We start from the raw sequence: 23,859 nt of genomic DNA, 5'->3' as shown, positions 1-23,859 counted from the left end.
TGTACAGATGCATCGCTAGGCAACAGAAGAGAGATAGATTTGTAGAACATTGGGGCTCCAAACTTGCCCTAGCGATCACATCCAATTGCTTCAGGCGGCAGTCATTAATCATTGACAAAACAGGTATAGGTATTGCAGGGGTTAACAATGGGGGTTAATAGGATAGACTGGGGTTGAAAATAAAAACCCAAACACTATTTTATTGGGACCAGGTCACCATTTTTTTTTTGTGCCAAACTTTATGAATGATTGTTGCTATGGCTAGCAGCAATCATTGACACAGGATCATGCACACACGATAACGTGTGTAAGCAGGCGGCAGTTTTTAATGCAGGCTCGAGATTCCACGTCCTGAAACCTTAGTGCTGCAGTACTAATAAGGATGTAGAATCTACATCCTGGAATGTAAAGTAGTTAAAGGAACACTATCGATTAACATGTTTTTTCAACTGAGATATGAATAGTTTGGGAAGTGCTGTTAAGTATGAGTGTATACATTTCAATGATTATCTGTTTGTTTACTGTTATCAAATTCCTTTTACACTTCAGGGTTGCAAATTCTGCATAGCCTAGTAAACCATGAGGGGAGGGTGAATCTCTCACACTATATCTGTTAGCCCTACGTGTGAGAGGAAGCTCTCACTGCAGCTGCCTGTCTCTGGCCTAGTGCACACCAGAGCAGTTCGGGTGCGGTTTGCGATCCGCTTGCGGCTGCGGATCCGCTTGGGTAATGTATTTTAATGGGCTGGTGCACACCAGAGCGGGAAGCGTTTTGCAGAAACGCATACTCCCGGGCTGCTGCAGATTTTGGATTGCGGAGGCGTTTTTGCGTTTTCTCAAATGTAAGGTATAGGAAAACCGCAAACCGCTCTGAAAACGCCTGTTCAGAGCGTTTTTGCCGGCGTTTTTGTTACAGAAGCTGTTCAGTAACAGCTTTACTGTAACAATATATGAAATCTACTACACCAAAACCGCTACACAAAACCGCAAAACGCTAGCTGAAACCCTACAGAAAAAGCGTTTCAAAATCTGCTAGCATTTTGCGGATCTGCTAGCGGTTTTTGGTGTGCACCAGGCCTCGGAGATCTCTCTGCAGAAAGCAGAGAAAATGTATCTTATGTGCAACATAAACATTTGTAATAGGTGTGTGAAACATGACACCAGAGCCATTTCATATAACTGCTTCAATATTACACTGTCCTTAGCATATCAGACTGCAGAGATTCACCTACGCAAATAAGACATTCCAAACATAGCTAAAATCTGATATGTAACATGAAAAGTAGGAAAAGGTTGACACAGCTACTTTGACATTAATTTGTACATTGTCATTTTAGAACACTTGGTTTGATATAGTGTTCCATTAAGGCTTATACTTGCAACTATTCTGCCTAAGTATCGTCCAAACTTGGTCAGTTAGAGCAGTGCTTCTCAACATTTTATTGGTATGTACCCCTTTCAAGACCTTTCAACTCCTCAAGTACCCCCTAGCATAGTAACCATTATCACATGTACCCCGTGACAAATATATATTCAATCGCAGTAAGTGATAATTGTCTCTAAACAATTTCCAAGCATTTATTAATGCTTTTAATTAGCTAAAATACTAAATTGGTGTTTAAATAAGATTTATAATTTCCTAAAACTCTAAATTTGTTATTCTTGGTTAAGTATATCAAGCCCGAGTACCCCCTGGAACCATCAAAAGTACCCCCTGGGTTACGCGTACCACACGTTGAGAACCTAGGTGTTAGAGGACAATCAGGGGTGTGTACGTGTAGCAAACAACTACACCAGCAAATGATAACTAGTGGTTTGCCAGATCCAACTGGCGATTCAACTCAAACCACTACTGGGCGGATATCGTGCAGTTGGCCATGTATGTACAAGTCATTTAAACGTCTTGAATGCAGTCATATCCTGGATAGGTAACTGCATTCTTGCTGATTGGATAATGAACATCTCATTCACTCCAAGAAGAGACAAACACATGACAGTTTTTACTATTAAATGCTTTATTGAGATAGCTCTGCATCCATCGGTAACAAAGCGCAAGAGCAACAGAAAACCCAAGTCCTGCCAGCTTCATGGTGGGGACCGTCTGAACAACCACAAGTCCCAAAAGCCTTCAATCCAACACGCAGGACCCCCAATTCTACATCTTAAGAACCTCAACCATTCCCCTGTCAGTGAGACAGAGAGAGGTAGCACCCTAGTGGACACAACAGGAATAGCAGATGGCGGGACAGTCTGAATGCTTTGGTTGCATGTATCACAGTGATAAGAGTGGAGATGACACAACTACAAGTAAAAAAAAGAAAGGCAGACAACATGAAAACTGGACAGAAGTGTCAACCAATAACCGCCAGATGGACAGTCTACTCACTGATATACCAAGAAAAGAAGTGTCTCCTCCCAGCAAACAGATGGCTTTCTAAGTGCACCTGTGAGGGAAACAAGGCCGAGGCAGCCATTTTGTGATGTATAAGCAATCAAATGTTATTTCTGCGAAAAAGTAATGGGTGGGCCTTAACTGTTGAGCAACTACATCTCCCAGCATGCTCTGCAAGACTTCATTGGGATTTGTAGGTTGTCCGCACAGCTGCATCCCAGCCACATCCAGACAACCATCTTTCTGTGTTCAAGAAGCTATCAGCAAACCTATAGCTGAACAATATCAGCTGAGCATTAGGAAACACAGCGGTTGATGCAGTAACTGCCATGAATATTGCCACATAGGCAATTAGCACGATCCACAGTGTTTGAGTTCAGCTAGCGTTACTATAACATGCATTACGCTACTAGCATACATGTTAGGGTTTCTAAACTCAGGTAAAATCAGTAATGCTATTATATTACATCTTCAATCAGAGCCTCAATTCATCATAAACTAAGCACAAGAATGTTAACACTTTAAAGCAAACCTAATGCAAAAATAATGAGTTGTATGTGTAGTACAGCCAAGAAATAAGAAATACAACATTATTAGCAAAGAAAAGAGACTCAATGTTTTCCAGTACAGGAAGAGTTAAAGAAAAAAAAAAACTTCAGTTATCTATGCAAAAAAAGCTTCTCTGACCTATTGGACCCACTGGGTGGAATACAGTCCTGTTTTCTGAAGCACTTAAAACTGCCACGAAACAGTGAGAGACAGCTTGAGATAAGCAGAAAAGTTCAAAGGGTCATTAGCTCTGCTTTGTTTTATAACTTCAAAGAGAGTGTGGTTTCTAAACTGCATAGAGGACAGAATGATGCAATCATATAAAAAAAGCTATATAACAAAATAAAAATAGGAGACTCTTTGCTACTAATGTTCTATTCATTATCCATACTACACAAAATTCATTAAAAAGGATTTTGTTTTTTTGCTTCAGGTTTGCATTAAGGAGCGAAATGCTTGGCGAATGCTGCTAAAGCCTAGCTTCAAGGTCATACCTCACAAAATGGCTTCCTCTTTCTCTAAACCAACAGGTGCCCATCGGTGCAAACGAAACAAAACCTGACAGGAATGACACGCAGAGCTCACAAGCCAAGCCATAGATAACATGAGTCACAGACGAGGAAGGCATGGTTAATAAACATCTTTATATTTCAGTTTATTTCCTATATATCTTTATTTCACATCTCTTTGCATTGCTCTGCTCAGGGCTGCAAGACAGGCAAAAGCTGCAGAGCGGAGTTCAAGTATTGGAGAGAGATGAGAGACCTTACAGATTCCAAATTAGGTGCGTCAACTTTGCATTCTAAAATTTCCTGCAAGGACGTCAGACATTCCTATGTGCAGGGGAGGGGGGGCGGCAGGAGAGAGCGCAGACGCTGAACCCCCTTCCAGGGACAAAAGGTACACACTGAAACTAGATCATAGAGGAGTCAAAAGCTATGCAGAGTTTACACAATAAATGCAGCATTTGCACCAGAAGGCAGACAACTTGTAGTCCTGTATCTACAGAGACGGCTCAAAACGGACTGCTAGAGAGCTATAAGTTGCCCGTCTCTGTGTAGGACTTTTTTTTATAGCACTTTAACTATAGTGTTTAAGCTTCATAAAACAAACTTTCTTATATATCAGGTTATCAGCATAACTTGGGGAAAACTGGAGAGAGATCTGCGAGGAAGCAATGAGGCGCAAATCATTTTTTCTTGCTGAACTGAGCCAATGAAATACACTTCCTGTGGATTTGGACCGACCCAACTTATTTGCACACAAGCCAGATTTATTTGCGCATCAATGACCACCTCTATACTAGGAAGCACAATACCAGTGTGGAAAGGCTCTGACGGAAGCTGCTTCTAGTACCTGTAGTAACTTGGGCGCAAACAGGCCCACGTCACATGGGCAAATCTGTCATAGCGACAGTTGTTGAAGGACTCCTTAGGGAAAACCTATATCTATCTTTACTTACCTGGGTATTTTTCCAGCTCCAAGAAGTCATTTGTGTCCCTCGTCGCAGCTCCAGTCCTCCCCCGGCGTCCCGCTAACTGCCTGTTGTAATCACAAACCCATAATGGCATGGCGCACATTTGCAGAAGCGCCAACCCTCCAGTGAGCCGACAGGACACTGGGGAGGACCGAAACTGCGACGAGGGGCACAAATGACTTCTAGGGGCTCAAAGATGCCCCAGGTAAGTAAAGATAGATTTTCGCCTCAGGAGTCCTTTAAGCTACTCATTCATTGCCCAAAGTAATCATTCATGAGAGTTTAAGGTGATAATCTACCATCTGTGCAAGTGGCCCCTGACAAAAGAAGCCTTCTAATTGGTGATCGAGTTGGATAATTTTCATCTTCCTCTGCAGCTTATGGTGGGACTTTGCCTGATCACCTGATAAAGATGATCGCATGCTTATCCACAAGGTCTCCTTAGAGAGAACTTCTGTGGAATAGATTCATCATCTAGGCTGGTACCATTTACAGGAACAACAGCCTCTCCGTGTTACTTCTGATAGGTTTCCCAGTTTCACTTCCTATAGTAATTATGCTACCTGAGGTAAAGGCAGATTCCGTCAGACTGATATTTTGCTTTGTGACCAACTACGTTTAAAGGCGAGAGACCATAGAGATTAGAGAAGAGGTACAGACCCACTACCAGGAAAAATTGGAAGAGCTCCACCTTGAGGCTATGAACATAACTATTTTCCTAGTCAAGCAGGGCAGTCCACATCTAGGAATATAAATCACCTAATGGGGCAACATTCTAGTCTTCCTTCACATCAGTGCTAATAATGCAGTTAAACATAAAATGACTAGACTGAGCCCATTCCTTCACTTTAAAGTAATGCAATCCAGACGCACCTCCTTGGCAGCCACAATTCTCGTCCCCCCACCCCCTTGGGGAGTTGAGAAGTGGAACATCGCAGCCTTGTTGGGGTATCTCTGCCTATAGCATCTGGATGTGAAAGGGAAGGTGTAAGGGGGGGAATTGTTCCAATTGCACAAGACGTAACAGAATGGGAGGAAGGGAGGGTTTTAGTGTTTATCTTTTTTTTTTTCCTTTAATCTTGGCAGCCCCTTTGAGCTTCGAGATGATGAGATTATTACAGAACAACAAAAGAGAGAGTAACGTAAACGGAAAATGGGGAAGGTGGACCTAGAAGGGGGCAGAATCCTGTGACTTGTCCGGGGAGTGTAAACTCTGGCTGCCATTTTCTTCACTGTCGCCGGTCGACCCCCTGGGCTGCAGAGGAAAAGAAAAAAAAACTAATGTTATTTCACTAAAATTATAAACCCTGAAAGGTGGTGGTGGGGGGGGGGGGGGGGGTTTGGCAATTGGAATTATTCTTGTATAAGAGCATATAAGACCCGCATGTGGCACAGACTTCCATATGGGGGGGGGGGGGGGCGTGGTGGGGCTGAAGAGAGAAGGGGACGGATCTGTGCAGGTTAAGACCTGGGACTCACTACACAAGAGCAGGTCCACATCTGCATAGCACAGACTCACTGCCATGCCAGCGGTCCACCTAGTGGACCCAGAGTGGTCTGGGCCTTACTACTCTCTACAAACAGCATCAGCACCATCTAGTGGATATAGAGTGAACAGGGCCTTACTGTTCTCTGCAAACCGCATCAGCACCACCTAATGGACCTAGTGTGAACAGGGCCTTACTGCTCTCTACAAACAGCATTAGCACAACCTAGTGGATCTAATGCGAACAGGACCTTACTGCTCTCTACAAACAGCAGCACCGCAAGACAAGACAAATAATTATATCGTGCTTTTTTCCTGGCAGACTCAAATCACTCAGAGCTGCAGTCACTAGAAAACTCTCTATAGGCAGTAGCAGTGTTGGGGAGACTTGCCTAAAGACCTTAGGCAAGTCTCCCCAACACTGCTACTGCCTATAGAGAGTTTTCTAGTGACTGCAGCTCTGAGTGATTTGAGTCTGCCAGGAAAAAAGCACGATCTAATTATTTGTCTTGTCTTGCGGTGCTGCTGTTTGTAGAGAGCAGTAAGGTCCTGTTCGCATTAGATCCACTAGGTTGTGCTAATGCTGTTTGTAAAGAGCAGTAAGGCCCTGTTCACACTAGGTCCATTAGGTGGTGCTGATGCGGTTTGCAGAGAACAGTAAGGCCCTGTACACTCTATATCCACTAGATAGTGCTGATGCTGTTTGTAGAGAGTAGTAAGGCCCAGAATAGGTGCTGGCTTACTGAACAGGAAGAGCCAATACTAGACACCCCGGTCAGCAGCACCACCTAGTGTGAACAGGACCTTACTGCTCTATAAACCGCAGCACCACCTAAAGCAGCTAGTGCAGGCATGGGCAAACTTGGCCCTCTAGCTGTTAAGGAACTACAAGTCCCACAATGCAATGCAGGAGTCTGACAGCCAGAGTCATGACTCATAAAGGCAAATGCATTGTTGGACTTGTAGTTCCGTAACAGCTGGAGGGCCGAGTTTGTCCATGCCTGAGGTAGTGTGAACAGGCCATTGCTGCTATCTAAAAACAGCAGCACCGCCTAATGGACCTAGTGTGAACAGGCCATTACTACTCTACAAAAAACAGCAATAGCACCACCTAGTGGCATTTTAGAAAGCGGATTTATAAACTCACCTTCACGCCCACCACACGCTCTTCGAAGGATTTGAAGGTCGCTGAGTTCCTAATGATAAAAAAATTACATGTAAGCATCTTGTGAACTGCCCAGTACTTTCACCCACAGGGACTAAATATGGCCTTCAGAGACAGTCATACAAGATTACAGAGATGACTAGGAGGACTTCTCTACAGGGACGGCTCACTTCAATCTCAACCTCCGTTCATCTGTTTGTCTTTAGTATGATTTCAGTTTTTCTCTTGTACTAGTTTTTCTCTACTACTAGAAGGGCTTAACTGGTTCCGGACCAACGCAGTACGAATCTACTTCCAGCAGGTGGTGCTGCAGATCTGAATGGACGTAGAATGAACGTCGCACTGAATCGCACGTCCCCGCCAGTTCCGCCGATCTTGCTGCTCTGCACCCGCTGCAATTTGCTCGCTCTGCCGCCTTTAAGATAGCAGACCTCTGTAAGCAGGTCAGAAGCTGCTTTCATTGGCTCCTGGCCGCGTGATCACGGAGAGCCAATCACATTGGCTTCCACTGATCAACCATGTCAGGAGCCAATGAAAGCAGCTCCCGACCGGCTGTCAGCTCTCTGCCGTCATAGAGACAGCAGAGGGAGGAGCCTGCGATGATGGGGCATTGGTTGTGACCGGCGAGTATGTGCGGCGATTTATTTGGAGGCGGCGTTTTACTGTACCAGCAGTCTCTGGTCCTTAAGGGGGCAGAGACTGCTGGTCCGGAAGTGGTTAAAGAGATCCAGAGGCAGATGCTAACAAAAACAAATAACTAAAAAGAGGGAAGCCTCTGGATCCACCAGAAGGCTTCCTGTGTCCTCCTCGAGACCACCGCCACCCAGGACCCTTTGGAGGTTCACGACCACGCTACTGTTCTTGCACGAGCACAGCCGAGCAGCACCTGCGTGAGTACGGCCGGGCCTGCACAGTAAACTGGAGCAGCCCTGGCTTACTGTATAGGCGTGGCCATACTCATGCAAGAACAGTAAACTGGAGCAGCCCTGGCTTTATGCGTAGGCGTGGCCATACTCATGCAGGCACAGTAAGCTAAAGCAGCCCTGGCTTACTGAGTAGGCGCAGCCATAGCCCTTCAGGCACCGTAAGCAGAGGGGCCCCCGACTTACTGCATAGGCATGGCCATACTCCTGCAGGCACAGTAAGCTGGTGCAGCCCTGACTTACTGCATAGGCGTGGCCATACTCCTGCAGGCACAGTATGGCCAGAGTGGCCCTGGCTAGCGAACCTAGCAACCAGAGAACTTCCACTGCTTTATTTACTCAATAATACATTACAAGTCAATCTGATGATTTGTCCTGAAACTGACATGCCTTCAAATGACACAATTTTAATACTGTTTCACATTCATTTTTCACTGTGTTTAATATTTTAGAGCAAAAATTGAACTTTGACTTTCCTCATGTCATGTGGCAGTCATGTGACTGCAGCCAGCCGTTGCCTCCTCCAGCTCTGGAGTAAAGGCGCTGCATCAGGAGGTTATTGATAAGGGCTACATTAATCTCTACAGAGCCAGCCAGAGGGCACGATGTCTTAAAAGGATACTGAAGTGTGGTAAAAAAATGAGTTTAACTCACCTGGGGCTTCCCTCAGCCCCCTGCAGCTGATCGGTGCCCTCGCAGCTCCGCTCCGATGCTCCTGGACCCGCCGGCGACGACTTCCGGTTTCGCCGTCACCGGCCGACAGGCATGGGAACGCGAGCGATTCTTCGCGTTACCAGCCACAATAGCGCCACCTAGGCTATTATTATGGCTTTCTTGCCGCAATAGTAGCCTAGGGGGCGCTATTGTGGCTGGGAACGCGAAGAATCGCTCGCGTTCCCATGCCTGTCGGCCGGTGACTGCGAAACCGGAAGGGTTCAGGAGCATTGGAGTGGCGCTGCGAGGGCACCGATCAGCTGCAGGGGGCTGAGGGAAGCCCCAGGTGAGTTAAACTCATTTTTTTTTAACAGACTTAAGGTTCACTTTAATTTACAGTCAGATTCTAATATTCTAATTCGGTGGGCGGGGATAGTGAATAATGATTACAATAATAAGGATTACAATTGAATTGTAGCCCCTCAAAAGGATTCATCCGGGGTGGGGTGGGGGGGAGGAATCATATACCAGGGGCTTCTTCCAGTCCCTCAGTTCCGCGCTGAGCCAGGCCTCTGCTCTCCCCTTCCTGAAGATTGCTACTTGCGGCTGGGTCAGCATCTTCTGCACATTCGTGATTGCACTCCAGTCACAGGAAGCGCCCTGTGCTGCTGGTGCAGTTCAGTCATCTCTGACATGCGCAAGCACAGAACCCGCCCGGGGACGGGAGTGCGATCACGAGAGGCGCGGAGTACCCACACATGCGCAGAAGATACCGGCTGCCTGTCGAGATCTTCCAGAGGGGAGAGTGGAGGCCTGGCTCGGAGCAGAACTGCGTCGTGGGACCTAACAGACTTTCAGGGGCTGGAAGAGGCCCCAGCTGAGTGAAACTTTTTTTTTTTTTTTTTTACCGGATGTACCCTTTAAAGGAAAAACACAAGTATATACAATATAAAGTTAATACCTTCTGACAGGTGTTTTGCATGACTTTGGAAATACATTTTAAACATTCAACATTACTAGATTTATCAGGTATAGGGAAACAAGCAACTTGAGCCTTTGCCCTGAGACTATACGTTACCTCATTGCAGGCATGCTTATGGAGTGACGAATAGAGTAACTGCTACTCGGAAGGCATGAGGGAGCAGAAAGCAGAGTTAGTGAGGAGAACACATCCTAACCCAATACATCATCATACAGCCAGGATCTACGGGCTCCACATGATCCTGCTATCTACCATGCAGGCATTGTGATCACTGCAACCAGATTTATTATGGACTCTACTGTCACTGGCTTCTAGTGAGAGGATAGGCTGCATGGTCAGTGATGTCACTGGTCTCTAGTGAATGAAGAGGCTGCATTGTCAGTGATGTCACTGGTCTCTAGTGAATGGACAGGCTGCATTCTAAGTGATGTCACTAGTCTCTAGTGAATGCACAGGCTGCATTCTAAGTGATGTCACTGGCCTCTAGTGAATGGACAGGCTGCATTCTCAGTGATGTCACTGGTCTTTAGTGAATGGATAGGCTGCATTCTCAATGATGTCACTGGTCTTTAGTGAATGGATAGGCTGCATTCTCAGCGATGTCACTGGTCTTTAGTAAATGGATAGGCTGCATTCTCAGTGATGTCACTGGTCTTTAGTGAATGGATAGGCTGCATTCTCAGTGATGTCACTGGCCTCTAGTGAATGGATAGGCTGCATTCTCAGTTGAGTCACTGGTCTCTAGTGAATGGATAGGCTGCATTCTGAGTGAGGTCACTGGTCTGTAGTGAATGGATAGACTGCATTCTCAGTGATGTCACCGGCATTCTGGTGAATGGATAGGCTGCATTCTCGGTGATGTCACTGGCCTCTAGTGAATGGACAGGCTGCATTCTCAGTTGTATTTCCAGCCTCCAGTGACAAGATGGTTAATGTATTCAGACTCCCGCCACAAAACAGTTCCTTTAAAGGGACACATTTGCCAAAAAAAAAAAAAAAAAATCAGTTTTACTTGCCGGGGCTTCTCCCTGCCCCCTCCAGCCGCCCCGTGCCCTCGCAGTCACTCACGGATCCTCCGGTCCCCTGTGCCAGCTAGATTCGTTTTCGCCGACAGGGAGTCGGCAGGCTTTCTGCACAGGCCTGGCCACACATTTTTCTTTGCGTTCCCGTCCACAATAGCGTCCTGCGCAGGACGCTATTGAGGACGGGGACATGAAGCAGGATACGCGTGGCCAGGCCTGCGCAGAAAGCCCGCCGACTTCCTGTCAGCGAAAACGAATCTAGCTTCCACGGGGGACCAAAGGATCGATGAGTGACTGCGAGGGCACGGGGTGGCTGGAGGAGGCAGGGAGAAGCCCCGGCAAGTAAAACTGATTTTTTTTATTCCTGGCTTAAGAGTCCCGTTAAATAATATTAACACAGGCCTACTGTCAAATCCCCAATTGTTCGCAATGCATTAATAGGTAGACAGAAGGGACATGAGGAGAAGGTTATTCCTCTATGCTGGCTGTACAACTTTGGACACAAAATCACACACGTTACACAGCACCAAACATTCCACCGCGTACGAAGGACAGAGATGTATGGACTGAACACATCACCTATTCTACATGCTTAGGACCAGAGACTAGCGAAAGACACCACCCTTCTGACACACATATAGGATTATGTAGTACAGACACCGAATAATGTGCAGAGAGTATAAATGCTACCAAACAGATTGAATCAATGTTAATATGTGAAGAAAGTTCCGTAGAAGAAGTCAAAGTGATAGCTCAAAAGAGCTTAAGGTGAAGTCTGGCGAAATCAGTCCTAAGCGGGGCAGCCACAAAAATCCTAAAATCCACTTTGACTTGGTTATAGATCCAACTTGGATCTTAAGAGTTGTCTTTGAATTACAAATCTCTGGAGAGCGTTCTGTGTGTTTGGCTCAGCTCAATATTAAGTGAAATTTCACCCACTTGTCAAGTCATCTTTTTCCGGTAAGTTCTTTGTCGTTCAACAGAACACCATTTTCCTCAGATACAATGATTGAGTCAGATTCATGGGACCGCAAGTAATTGGAAAGAATTATCTACATAATTCTATTCGATAATAAAAATCTAATCAAATGATTCCATCTGAGGAAAATATTTAGGCATATGGATGCACCAGTGGTGTAGCAATAGGGAATGCGGAGGTAGCGACATCACCAGGGCTCCTGAGCTAGGGGAGCCCACTAGGGGCTAGGCCTGAACGATTTTAGGAAAAAAAAAATGAAGTGAGCAATTTCTATCCGAAATCGAGATCGATTAGATTCACGATTTCCTTCAAATCAAGCTTTGTTCCCCCTCTGTGCCTCTCTATCCCAGTCTCTCTGTGCCCCCTTTATCTATGCCCCTCTGGGTCTCTCTCTGTGCCCCAAGCTGCAGAAGTGCTGGACATACCTTCCAGGATGAGTCCAGCGATGCCCATCTATCCACTTTGCCTCTTGCAGGGTCTAATGCACGGCATACTTCCTGTATGTCATGTGACATACAAGAACCAGGTAGTATGCCGTGCACAAGAACCAACAGATGGCGATAGAGAACGGATAGCATTGGACTTGTGTCGGAAGGCATGTCCAACACTGCCAATGCTGTGGGCCGCACGTGCCGAGACATGCAGAAATGACGTCATCGCGGAAATTGCAACTGATGATTCTGAAATCTTCGGTTTAAATTCGATTTATCGTTCAGGCCTACTAGGTGCCCTCCTTCAAGCACTTTATAAGCTCTTTACTGGTGCTAAGCTGGTAAAGGTAACCTCTATGTGTGCTTTGATTAGATGTAACCATTAGACTGTTCTCCACCCCAGCTTACACCGCAGCTGTCCTTTCCACTGCTTACACACCTCTGACACTGCAGCGGTCCCCTCCCCTTCTTACACCTCTCGAACAATGCAGCTGTCCCCACCCCTGCTTACACCTCTCCGACACTGCAGCTGTCCCCTCCCCTTCTTACACCTCTCTGACACTGCAGCTGTCCCCTCCCCTGCTTACACCTCTCTGACACTGCAGCTGTCCCCTTCCCCTGCTTACACCTCTCTGACACTGCAGCTGTCCCCTTCCCCTGCTTCTACCCCTCTGACACTGTTGTCCTTGTTAGGTTTTAGTGCACCATATCAATTGTTATGCATAGAGCGCACATAGAAATATGGCAGTTAGGTTGGTGGTTGATGTGACTGGTGCGCTGAGTGATTGATGGACATACTATTTATTCAAGTTAACTTGAGGAAGAGGAGATTTTCCTCCATTACTTAGAAGCACAATAGAAAATAAATGAATTATGAGTATTGTGGTTGTATATTTTTACTAATTAAGTTTATTAAGTAAGGGATAACTAATCAGCTATGCGTCCCATTAAAGAGAACCCGAGGTGTGTTTAAAGAATGTTATCTGCATACAGAGGCTGGATCTGCCTATACAGCCCAGCCTCTGTTGCTATCCCAAACCCCACTAAGATCCCCCTGCACTCTACAATCCCTCATAAATCACACCCATGCTGTGAGGCTGTGTTTACATCTGTAGTGTCAGTCTCAGCTGCTCCCCCGCCTCCTGCATAGCTCCGGTCCCTGCCCACGTCCCTTCCCTCCAATCAGCAGGGAGGGAAGAGATGCAGGCGGGGACTGGAGTTCTGCAGGAGGCGTGGAGAGCAGCAGACTGACACTATAGAGATAAACATAGCCAGCTCTGACCAGCTGTTTGTCAGCAGCGTGGCTGTGATTTATGAGGGATTGCAGAGTGCAGGGGGACCTTAGGGGGGTTTGGGATAGCAACAGAGGCTGGGCTGTATAGGCAGATCCAGCCTCTGTATGCAGATAATATTCTTCAAACCCACCTCGGGTTCTCTTTAAAAGGTATCCTGAGGTGAGTGATATGGATGCTGCCATATTAATGTCCTGTTAAACAATACAAGTTGCCTGGCTGTGCTGTGGATCTCTTTGGCTGCAATAGTGTCTGAATCACATATCTGAACCATGCATGTTTGGCTTAAAGAATAACCGAGGTGACGTGACGAGATAATGTAGACGTGTATGTACAGTGCCAAGCACACAAATGACTAGGCTGTGTTCCTTTTTTTCTTTCTCTGCCTGAAAAATTTAAAATCAGGTATGCAAGTGACAGTTTCCGTCACGTCAGACTATAGCATAACCCTCACTGATAAGTAATTACAGTCATAAAACACTTTCCTGTCAGTAAATGGCTTCTGAGAGCAGGAAAGAGATAAAAAGAGTCAATAGCTCATAGATTTGAGCTCTGGCATACTTCAATGAAGGTGTCATTGAGCAGAGACAATAAAACAGTAAAAGCTTAAAAACTAGACTTAAATATAAAAAATTGTGGGATATCTAAAGGGTTATTTTTAGGAGACGGAGGATAGATGCAATTGTTTTTCCCATCAGTTTATTTTCATCTCGGATGTCCTTTAAAGCGGATCTGGGATGAAAAACTATAACAAGTAACTTGTCTATATTTCTTATCTAAAGTTTAGATAGTTTACACAGCATATCTAGCTGCAAACAGCTTCAACATTTTATGATTATTTATTCCTGTGATACAATGAGGGCAGCCATGTTCTGTTTGTCACATTGTCACAGGCTGAGGGTTGGAGATGCTATCAGCTTGCTTGTGTGTAAATTCAGTCCCCTATCCTCCTCCCCTCTGAAATCTCTGGCTAGTAACCTACTCCTCCTCCTGCTCAGACTGAGCTCCCCATAAGCCCTTTCTACAGTGCCAATGCACTGTGAAAAGCTGTGGGCGAGGCTTGTTTCGTTTAAAGGGAATTAGCGTATTAAAACTAAACAAAAAAAAGTATTTGGCTTGAGGAATGCCCTATAAACTATATAAAGGAAGGAACACAATTATGCAATGAGTAAAAGTTTATCTCGGATGCACTTTAAGTCAAACATCTGATCTGCATGCTTGTTCATGGTTTATGGCTAAAAGTATTAGAGGCAGAGGATCAGCAGGGCTGCCAGGCAACTGGTATTGTTCAAACAGAAATCAATCTGGCAGCCTACACGTCTCTCATCTCGCTTTTCAATGCAAGCCCAGGGGTCTGTGCATCTTTGCTCTACATACACTCCTGTGCATTGTCCCACCCTCATCTGGCTCCCCAAGTCCCAACAATCACCCAGAAAAAAATCTGAGTTTTGGATAAAGTCAACTTTTCAAATAGGAAAATGCAGGCCTGTGGTGATTTCCCTCCCATCGCTACCCCATCAAGTGGACCTGAACTCAGAACTTCCTCTCTGCTTTAAAAGATAAGAAGCAGCATCATAACCTTTGAAGAAAATAATTTCTTTGGAAAAGCTGATACAAATCCTGCAATAAATCTGCAGTGTGTCTACTTCCTGCTTTCATGGAAGCAGACATAGGGTTAGCATCCTGTGTTTACGAATTAGCTGCTCTGCCGAGGGGGGCAACTGGCAGCTGATAAATCACATTACACTAGTCGCAGATTAGGGGAATTAGACAGGCTAAACTCTAAATACGTACAGGGTACATTTCTCTCGGTTTTCCTTTGGCCCTGTGCAAGAGTTCAGGTCCACTATCGGTATCACACACATCCAGTATATGAACGGTGCTCACAGGTCAGAGACTAATGGAGAGCTGACCTAGAAGGGGTTTAGTGGTCGGCGCGGTTTTAAAAATGGAGGAGCAGAGTATGCAAGCTGACAAGCAGATGAGCAGGACATCGGAGGACCAAGAGAAGATGTCAGGCTGAGTCTACAGGAGGCATTTATAATATAGGTTTACTTGGCCAAGCTTGTTGAAGTCAGGTGTGCTTTAGAACACGGATAATTCTTATACCTCTTACACTATTTTGCCTTTACTTTGGAATCAGCCCTCGAGCCCCAGAGAGGGATCCAGTACCCGGCTGTACTGAGGTGGTACGTAAAGCCCTTATAAGCAATCTGATGGTGCTACCAGCACATGCTGACCAGAGCAGCTCTACGAAGCACATGCTGACCAGAGCAGCTCAATTTAGCCTGCTGCTAGTCATTGTAAGCTGCATCCTGGCGTACATATGAAGGATCGGGTGTGTGTCATACATGTGCGTGATGAAGAACAACACAGAACAGAGGACTGACGCCTCTTACCTAAAAGACTGAGAGAAAGGGAGAGCCCTGCAAGGAGGAAGGGAGGCAGAGAGTGAGTACACAGATCCTGGAATACACCTCTAATAATAGCAGAAGACACGGGCCCTCATTCAGCAAAACGGCCTCTTGATTTCTCCTCTTATCTACAAAGTGACCAACAAGCGAAAAAGTACTAAAAGTGCTTAAAGAGTACCTAACGGAAAATGACAGTCTCTCTCAGGGCAAGAACTGTCCTAATGATGGATGAATGGGGTGTGTCTCAGGGTTAAAGCGTATCCAAGCCAGAGCTCGGGTACAAAATTAGATACCTTAAGAGAGAGAAGCCTCCTTCGGTAGTCGGAAGCATCCCCCCCGCCAATGAGCACGGCCTGCCGGAGGATTAGAGTCAATGCACTGTCGCTAATTGCATTAGGGCCGCGCAGCTTCTCTTCCTGGATCAAGTGCACGCAATACCCAACTAAGCCCGCATACCGCTATCACAGGGCCATTATGCGCACTTGATCCAGGAAGGGAAGCTGAGCGGCATCGATGTGAAGGGGGGCCTCGCTCAGTAACGGGGGGCTTGTGACAACCGAGGGAAGCCTTATTAGGATCCTGAGGCTTCCATCTCTAAATATTAAGTGTCAGATTTTGAACCCGAGCTTCGGCTCCGGTTCATTTTAAGTACTTGCCTGTTCTGGCGTCATCTCCTAGGCAGGTGATTGTTTTGCCTCCACCCCCCCCCCCTTTATGCTGGACATACACGGGTCAATCTGGCGGCCGATCAGCCGCCGGATCGACCCCCGCCGCGTCCCACGCGTGGATCGATTCCCGCTCGTCCCCGCTGGCGCTTATCACCCGCTCAATTCGCCGCAATTGTCCGCCTGCGGGGATCGAGTGCAGAATAGATTCCCGCGGTGATCGGACACGTCGGATATTATCAATCGAGCCATCAGCGGCTCGATTGATAAGGGGGCATCGAGCCATGTATGCCCAGCATTAGAGAATGGTCCGTGATGTTTTATTCTTTTGTTTTTTTTCTTAAATTGGCGCAGAGGCTCTGGCCATGGCCACCTGCATAGCTGCAGCCCGCTCCCAATCACTGCCTAATTGGTGGCTGCCAAGCTGGGGGCGGGACAAGGCAACAATACATTACCTGTGACCTGATGTTGGATGAGGCAAGTATTCAAACCTGCGACCACTCCCCGATCTGTAATCATTACAGGCTCTGTCATTTTTAGCTTAGGTACTCTAAGTTATTCTGAGAACCTTTTGGCTTGCTAGGGACTGAAAAGTTATTTTATTGATAAGAAGGTGGAACTTTCCTGTGAGAAACGTTTACTGAATCAGGACTAAGAGCCCGGACCCCATAGCATGCTTTACACAACACTTCAATCACCCCAGAGAATTGGGCAGATCTGAAATAGGAGGCAGCAGGGTAAAGTTGTGCATGAAGCCACAGATGTTAGAGACAGCCAATAGAATGCTAATGATGCATGTTAATTTACATACTGTGTGCAGCTTGGAACAGGACCAATCAGATGCATTTCTTGCTGATTCTGATTGGTCAATTTTCAAGCTGGGATTCTTAACATGTCATCAGCTCTTTCTCACACAAAGCAGCACCAGATAGGGTAAGACTGAAAACCTCTCCTCTGGCATCAAGCAGCCCCCTGACAAGGCTGGGTAGCACAGCATAGGTGAATATGTGCGGTGGCTTAATGCCTAGGCATATATGCAGAGAGCCTTCGCTCTACAGAAGCACTGAACAGCAGTCTGCTCGCTCAGAGAGCATTGGGCATCTGTTGTCAGTAAAGGTGCGTACACACATGCGACTATAGTCGTTTGTAACGATCGTTCCCCGATCTTTACCAACGACGATCGTTACAAAAAACGAACCAACGACTATTAAGGCAAACGACGAACGAGGCAAATCGCTACAAAACAAAGTTCTGTCTTGGCGGATTTTTACCACCGACGATCGTTAGCAAAAGTGGTACATCGTTGGAAACGATCGTTCGTACCAGGCTGGACATGCGCATTTCACTTTTTCTCCAAGGAACTTTACAATTTTATGCGCAGGCGCATTAAGTGCTTTTACGTGGTGTAACGTTCGTTCTAACGATGTGATCGTTACACACTTTTTACAACTAACTTTACTTCGGTCGTTCTTTCGTCAATTAAAAGAACGTTCGTCGTTGACAACGAACGATCGTTGTCGCATGTGTGTACGTAGCATAAGCGTTAAAATGTGATACATGTAGTGTGAATGGAGCCAAGCACCTCATCCCTAATGTAAACTCTGCCTCGAAGATCCGTCTAAAATATTTCAGAAATGCACATTAAAGGACAACAGAAGTGACTTATAGAGGGGAAAAAAAAGGTTGTACAAAAGTTTCCTCAGTAATGGGAAGCATGTAGATCATTGGTTCTTAAAGGAAACCTGGCAGCCACTTGCACCGTCCTTCCATGACCCTCCAGCCAGCAGCTGAGACCCCCTCTAAACTGGCTGGCCATGTGCCTCCTCATCACATCCTCGTGCACAGCATTATGGGAAAATCACTACTGCACGTGCAAAATGTTCCTGGCAATCGGAGCACGATCAGAGTGCACGCAACTTGGGCCGCACATGTGCAGTTAGCCACCGACTGGCCAGCTTTCAGGGGGTCACCGCTGCTTGCTGGAGGGTCTCGGAAGAACAGCGTGGGCACAGGATGACTGCAAGAAGCCCCAGGTAAGTTAAACTTTATTTTTTATTTCTTTATGCTTGAGTAAGGCCCGGTTCACATTAGCGGTGGCCGTCCGGAATCGCCGTGCCGGAGCCGCACCGCTTGCAGAACGGACGGAACGGACGCACGGCATAGCAATGAAAGCCTATGCGTCCGTTCACATGTGTCCGTTCTGCCGGACCGGAGCCGGACCGGATCCGGGCCGGATCCGGACTCCGGCCTCCGGTCCAACATGCGCTATTTTTTGATCTGGCTCCTCCGGCAGCCGTATCCGGGGCGGAGCCGGACTGCACCATCCGGCCAATACAAACCAATGGGAACCGGAGAGCGCACAACACACTGGCTGAGAAATCCGGATGTTCTACCCCACTTCCTATGCGGATTGTTGCGGCGATATTGGATGGGGACACATGGGCAAGCATTTTGGAGTGGAGCAGCACAGCTGGATCCGGATCCGGAGATGTTGGCAGCATGTCGCAGGTGGAGGTGAGTGCTAAACAGCAGAGGGCCTGATTCCACAGGTCCCCCTTCTGCTGACCTCCCAGACCCCAACATTTTTTTTGTTTTTTACGTTACTTTTGCCAAACGGATCCGGATCGCATCCTGATGAACACCTGATGCAACCTGACCGGATCCGGATCGGATCCGGATCAGAACCGTACGGTTCCGATCCGGTTCCGATCCGGATCCGGTCAGGTCATCCGGTCCGTTTGGCAAACAACCGCAAGTGTGAACGGGGCCTAACCCTTTCAGCTTTGCCCGCAAGTCAGTCTCAGGGGTTTGGCGGAGGGGTGCGTGTGTCCGTTCTGTTCAGTAAATATTCTTGGAGCTATGTTTCATTCATGTTTTATTGGTTTTGTGCTTTGTGATTTTATGTGCAAATGATGCATGGTTCATTTTGTGCGCTAATAAAAAATTATACTGTATATCTGTGTTTTTAATTTGAATCCCCCAACTATGAACAGTTCAGTGAATGTGTGTATGAAACTCGCAGGGTTCTTCCAACAACATCACGAACCTCTGCTGTACATGGTCCAGAGACTTCCCAGATCCTCCAACAGCCCATTTCGGCACAGTGTCCCTCTGTACCCATTCAGCTGCGATCCTGGCCATGGATGGGAGCATCTGAACTAAGGTTCAGCTAGAATGAAGAAAAGTCATGCACAAGCGACTTTGTTCTATTGGGCATCCAGAGACCTTCTAAATCACGCCCAGTCCGAATGTGCTTACCCATGGCCAAAAGATGAAGAGGAGCCCTGCGCCGGAACGGGGTAGCTTAATAGGATTCTGGAAGCATTTGGACCATCTAGAGTCTTTTTAACTACTGAGGTAATTATCTACCTCCCCCGCCACTTCAGGTTTGCTTTAAGGCAGCGTGCACACTTGGGCAAGTTTGCACGGATTTGACTGCATCAGGAAACACAAACCAACACACATCGAATTTTATTCAATGTATAGGTTAATATCGTGTGTAATTTTTCATTCTCGATGCGTGCACGATTTAATTTCGGAACCGCTGGCGGCAGTGTTTTGGGCGTGGCATATGTTCCTTGTATGTTTTCCATTTTGCCACTGTGGAGAATCAAGCACCCATTATAGCATGCAAACGCCAGTGGTGGCTGAAAACAGATATGGGATTTTGGAGCGTTCCATTGTGAACCAACCATAAATGTAAAAAGACTGAACTGTGTCACAGAGGCACCAAACTAGTATAAAAGAGGTTGATAACTGTTTAAAAAGGAGGTAAAGGTGGAATTACCTATTTCAAGAGGACACCACAAATTGTTGGTAAATAATTTATTTTAAAAGATAACCGAGGTGACATGATGAGATAGACATGGGTATGTACAGTGCCTAGCATACAAATATCTATGCTGTGTTTCTTTTTTTCTTTCTGTGCCTTAACCTCCTTGCCGGTCTAATTCCCCCGGCAAGGAGGCAGCGCAGAACTTTTTTTTTAAAAAAAATGTTTTTTTTTCAAATCATGTAGCGAGCCCAGGGCTCGCTACATGATAGCCGCTGAGTAGCGGCAGCTCGGCAGCCACTCCGATCGCTTCCGGTGATTGGAGTAAGCAGGAAATCCCGTTCAGAACGGGATTTACTGCTGGGCTTCCCCGGTCGCCATGGCGACGAGGCAGATGACGTCACCGACGTCGGGACGCCATAGGGAATCCCGATCCACCCCTCAGCGCTGCCTGGCCCTGATTGGCCAGGCTGCGCAGGGGTCAGGGGGTCGGGGGGGGGAGGCAGCTCGGCGTGGCGAATCGGCGGCGATCGCGTACTACACGCAGCTAGCAAAGTGCTAGCTGCGTGTAGGAAAAAAAAAAATTATGCAAATCGGCCCAGCGGGGCCTGAGAAATCCTCCTGCGCAGGTTACCCCGAGCTGAGCTCGGGATAACCGGCAAGGAGGTTAAAGAGTTAAGCATACCATGTAAGTGGCAGTTCCTGTCTGAGCCAGGACTGGGTTAGACTACAGTGCGACCCTCACTGATAAAAAATTACAACTATAAAACACTTTCCTAGCAGAAAATGGATTCAGAGAGCAGGAAAGAGATAAAAAGGGTAAATAGTTCGTAGATTTTAGCTCTGAAATACTTCAATGACTGTGTCATTGAGTAAAAACAATAAACCGGTAAAAAAAAAAAAAAAAAACCAAAAAAAACAGAAAAACTTAAATAGTAGATTTATATATAAAATAAAAGAGTGAAATATCTTACAAAGTCATTTTTAGGAGAAGGAGGACAGATACAATTGTTTATTTCATTAGTTTAGTTTCACCTCGGGTATCCTTTAACCACTTCACCCCAAAGGGGTTTTTACCCTAACGGACAAGAGCGGTTTTCACCTTTCGTTTGCCAATAGCTTAAATCACAATGAAATTATCTAGATCTTGTTTTTTTCACCACCAATTGAGCTTTTTGGGGTTGATATTTGTTTTCAGTACTGTAATTATTTTCTATGCATTTTAAAGGGAAAATCAAGGAAAAAATTCACTATTTCTCCAATTTCATCACCTATAGTTATAATATTAACACTGCTACTGTGCATAAAACCTACACATTTTATCTGCCCATTTGTTCTGGTTATCACAAGATTTTAATTGTATCCCTAGTACAAAGTATGGTGACAATATATTATTTGGAAATAAAGGTGTATATTTTTCTATGGTGTTTTTTTCCCCCCACTATATTCATGTGCACACACACACAGCAGCAGGACTGTGACTTAGAAAAACGTCCTGGAGCCGTTAAGAGGCTCTAGCAGGACGTTTTTATAAGTCAGCTTCTCAATGTCAAAGAGAACCTGCGCTGGCAAAAACAAAATAATAAATTATATACCTAGGTTAGGTTTCATTCGTTTATTTTCACCTCGGGTGTCCTATAAATACTTCACAATTTGCAACGTGTTTCACAGGTCTAATCCCGCTTCATCAGGCAGTTATAGGAGCAAAAACAAGCTAGGTCTGTATCCAGGCTAAGCAAACTGAGGCGCCCGGATACAGACCTAGCTTGTTTTTGCTTCAATCACTGCCTGATAAAGCGGAATTAAACCTGTTGAACACGTTGCAAATTGTGAAGTATTTATGAAACAAATTATGTTATTTACCAACGATTTTTGGTGTCCACCTTTACTTCCTCTTTTTAAACAGTTTTTAACCTCTTTTATACTACTTTGGTACCTCTGTGACACCGCTCCGTCTTTTGCCAAGTCCACCCCCAGGTGGAGGGGTTTTGCCCTATCTTTCCGATCTACAGAGAACGACTTTTAACCTGAGTGGGGTCGGGTCTAATCTCCCAATCTGCCTACACAGTGGTTACTTTTATGGTAACCCTGGTTTGGGAGTATTAATTCACTTTATCTTAAATTGCATTTGTTATCTTGACCTACTACACTATATTGGGCTCTCGGTATCCTTTTTAGTTCCTAAATGTAAAAAGGGCTGTGTATGCAAGCCCTATGTCCTTTCATTAGTTAACCAAAGGAGACTTAAAGATCTATACACACAGGTGGAGCAATCAGTAGGACTGCCCATAAGATCAGACATCAGAGGGCGACAGCTGCTAATCACCAGGATCGCGCTCCATATATGTGCTGCAGCATGAAAGGAGTTTCAAAGAAAAATAGATAATCACTGCAACACAGCACAGAGTCTCTTACCCTCCCAATGCCTCCAAAGGCAGCACTGCCGCCCTGCCCACGGCGTGGCTGGTGTGTTTAAGCAACGGAGGAGATTTTGTGGTTAGTTACATACAATATAACCATGCATAGGCAAGAAAAAAAGAAGCACTTTTATTTCTCCAGAGACTAATGTTCCTCTTATGGTGAAATAAGGCAATACGGTACTTATCCGTTAGCCGGGCGCATCCGGCAGGTGGCGCTGTTGATGTTAATTCCAATCATAATTACTTCACGTAAACCTGTGAATGTAAACGCCGGATGTGCCCGGCTTAACAGATCAAGCCGCCGGCTTGCTTCGTGTCTCGCTCTTCTCCCCCTCTTGCCCTCTCTCCTATAGAACACTGGGGAGGGGACATGCATGTCCCCCCAGAGTCGTTCGTCGCAATGCCACGACGAACGACTCTGGGGGGACACGCATGTCCCCTCCCCAAGGCTCATACGAGAGAGGGCAAGAGGGGGAGGAGAGCGAGACACTCACGAAGCAAGCCGGCGGCTTGATCTGTTTAAGGCGGGCGCATCCGGCGGTTTACATTCACAGGTTTACGTGAAGTAATTATGATTGGAATTAACATCAACAGCGCCACCTGCCGGATGCGCCCGGCTAACGGATAAGTACCGGCAATACATATACTACTTCTTAGGAAGACAAGGCAGTCTCAGAGGCCACTGCAAGATCTTATTTACAACTAGCCATGGTTAATAAAATGCTAATAATTCCAAGCCGATGCAAAGTTTATGCTAATTTATGCAACATGGAATCCAGCCACTGTATTTGTATAAAATCTGCAACCTCAGTAGACACTTTATAGTAAACTCTGATATAGTAAACCTAAGGATATAGTAAACTCAGTCCTCCGGTCCCAGCAACTGCATCTGTATAAATATACAATACATGACCAATTTTGATATAGAAAACTTCTGATATAGTAAATTACTTTTCCTGGTCCGTTGGAGTTTACTATAAAGGCATTCTACTGTAATTGGAAGTTTTAGTATCTTATTGACCATCCCTAATTAGATCCTCCTCCTCTTATACAGAAGTTGGTCCTCACCACCACTAGAGGGTGCTGCTGGAAGATGGAGATGAGCTCTGTGCTGAAACGAATGAGCAGCATGTGTCTTGTCATCCAGCATCCCCCTCTGGTGGTGGCTGAGCGCAGAAGACAATGCTGTAATGCAGCGGAAGACCATGAGCTGTGAAATGTACACATCTCTTCCTG

The 23,859-nt window shown here is 46.0% G+C and overlaps 1 protein-coding gene across 1 annotated transcript; it reads right to left on the bottom strand.

Moving 5' to 3' along the window:
- Positions 1 to 1,997: 1,997 nt before the first annotated feature.
- Positions 1,998 to 22,671, bottom strand: LOC137541014 (tumor protein D54-like; the record flags this gene model as incomplete). The annotated part of the gene is made up of 5 exons (XM_068262164.1): positions 1,998 to 5,673; positions 7,052 to 7,100; positions 9,725 to 9,766; positions 15,752 to 15,778; positions 22,619 to 22,671. Coding segments are annotated over 5 exons (258 nt in total), but the record flags the coding sequence as incomplete, so codon positions are not given.
- Between the last annotated feature and the right edge of the window lie 1,188 nt (positions 22,672 to 23,859).

The sequence above is a fragment of the Hyperolius riggenbachi genome, chromosome 12 (genome assembly GCF_040937935.1).
Source record: "Hyperolius riggenbachi isolate aHypRig1 chromosome 12, aHypRig1.pri, whole genome shotgun sequence".
Classification (NCBI taxonomy): domain Eukaryota; kingdom Metazoa; phylum Chordata; class Amphibia; order Anura; family Hyperoliidae; genus Hyperolius; species Hyperolius riggenbachi.
Note: the sequence above shows the minus strand (reverse complement) of the source record. Positions and strands in the feature narration are given on the sequence as shown.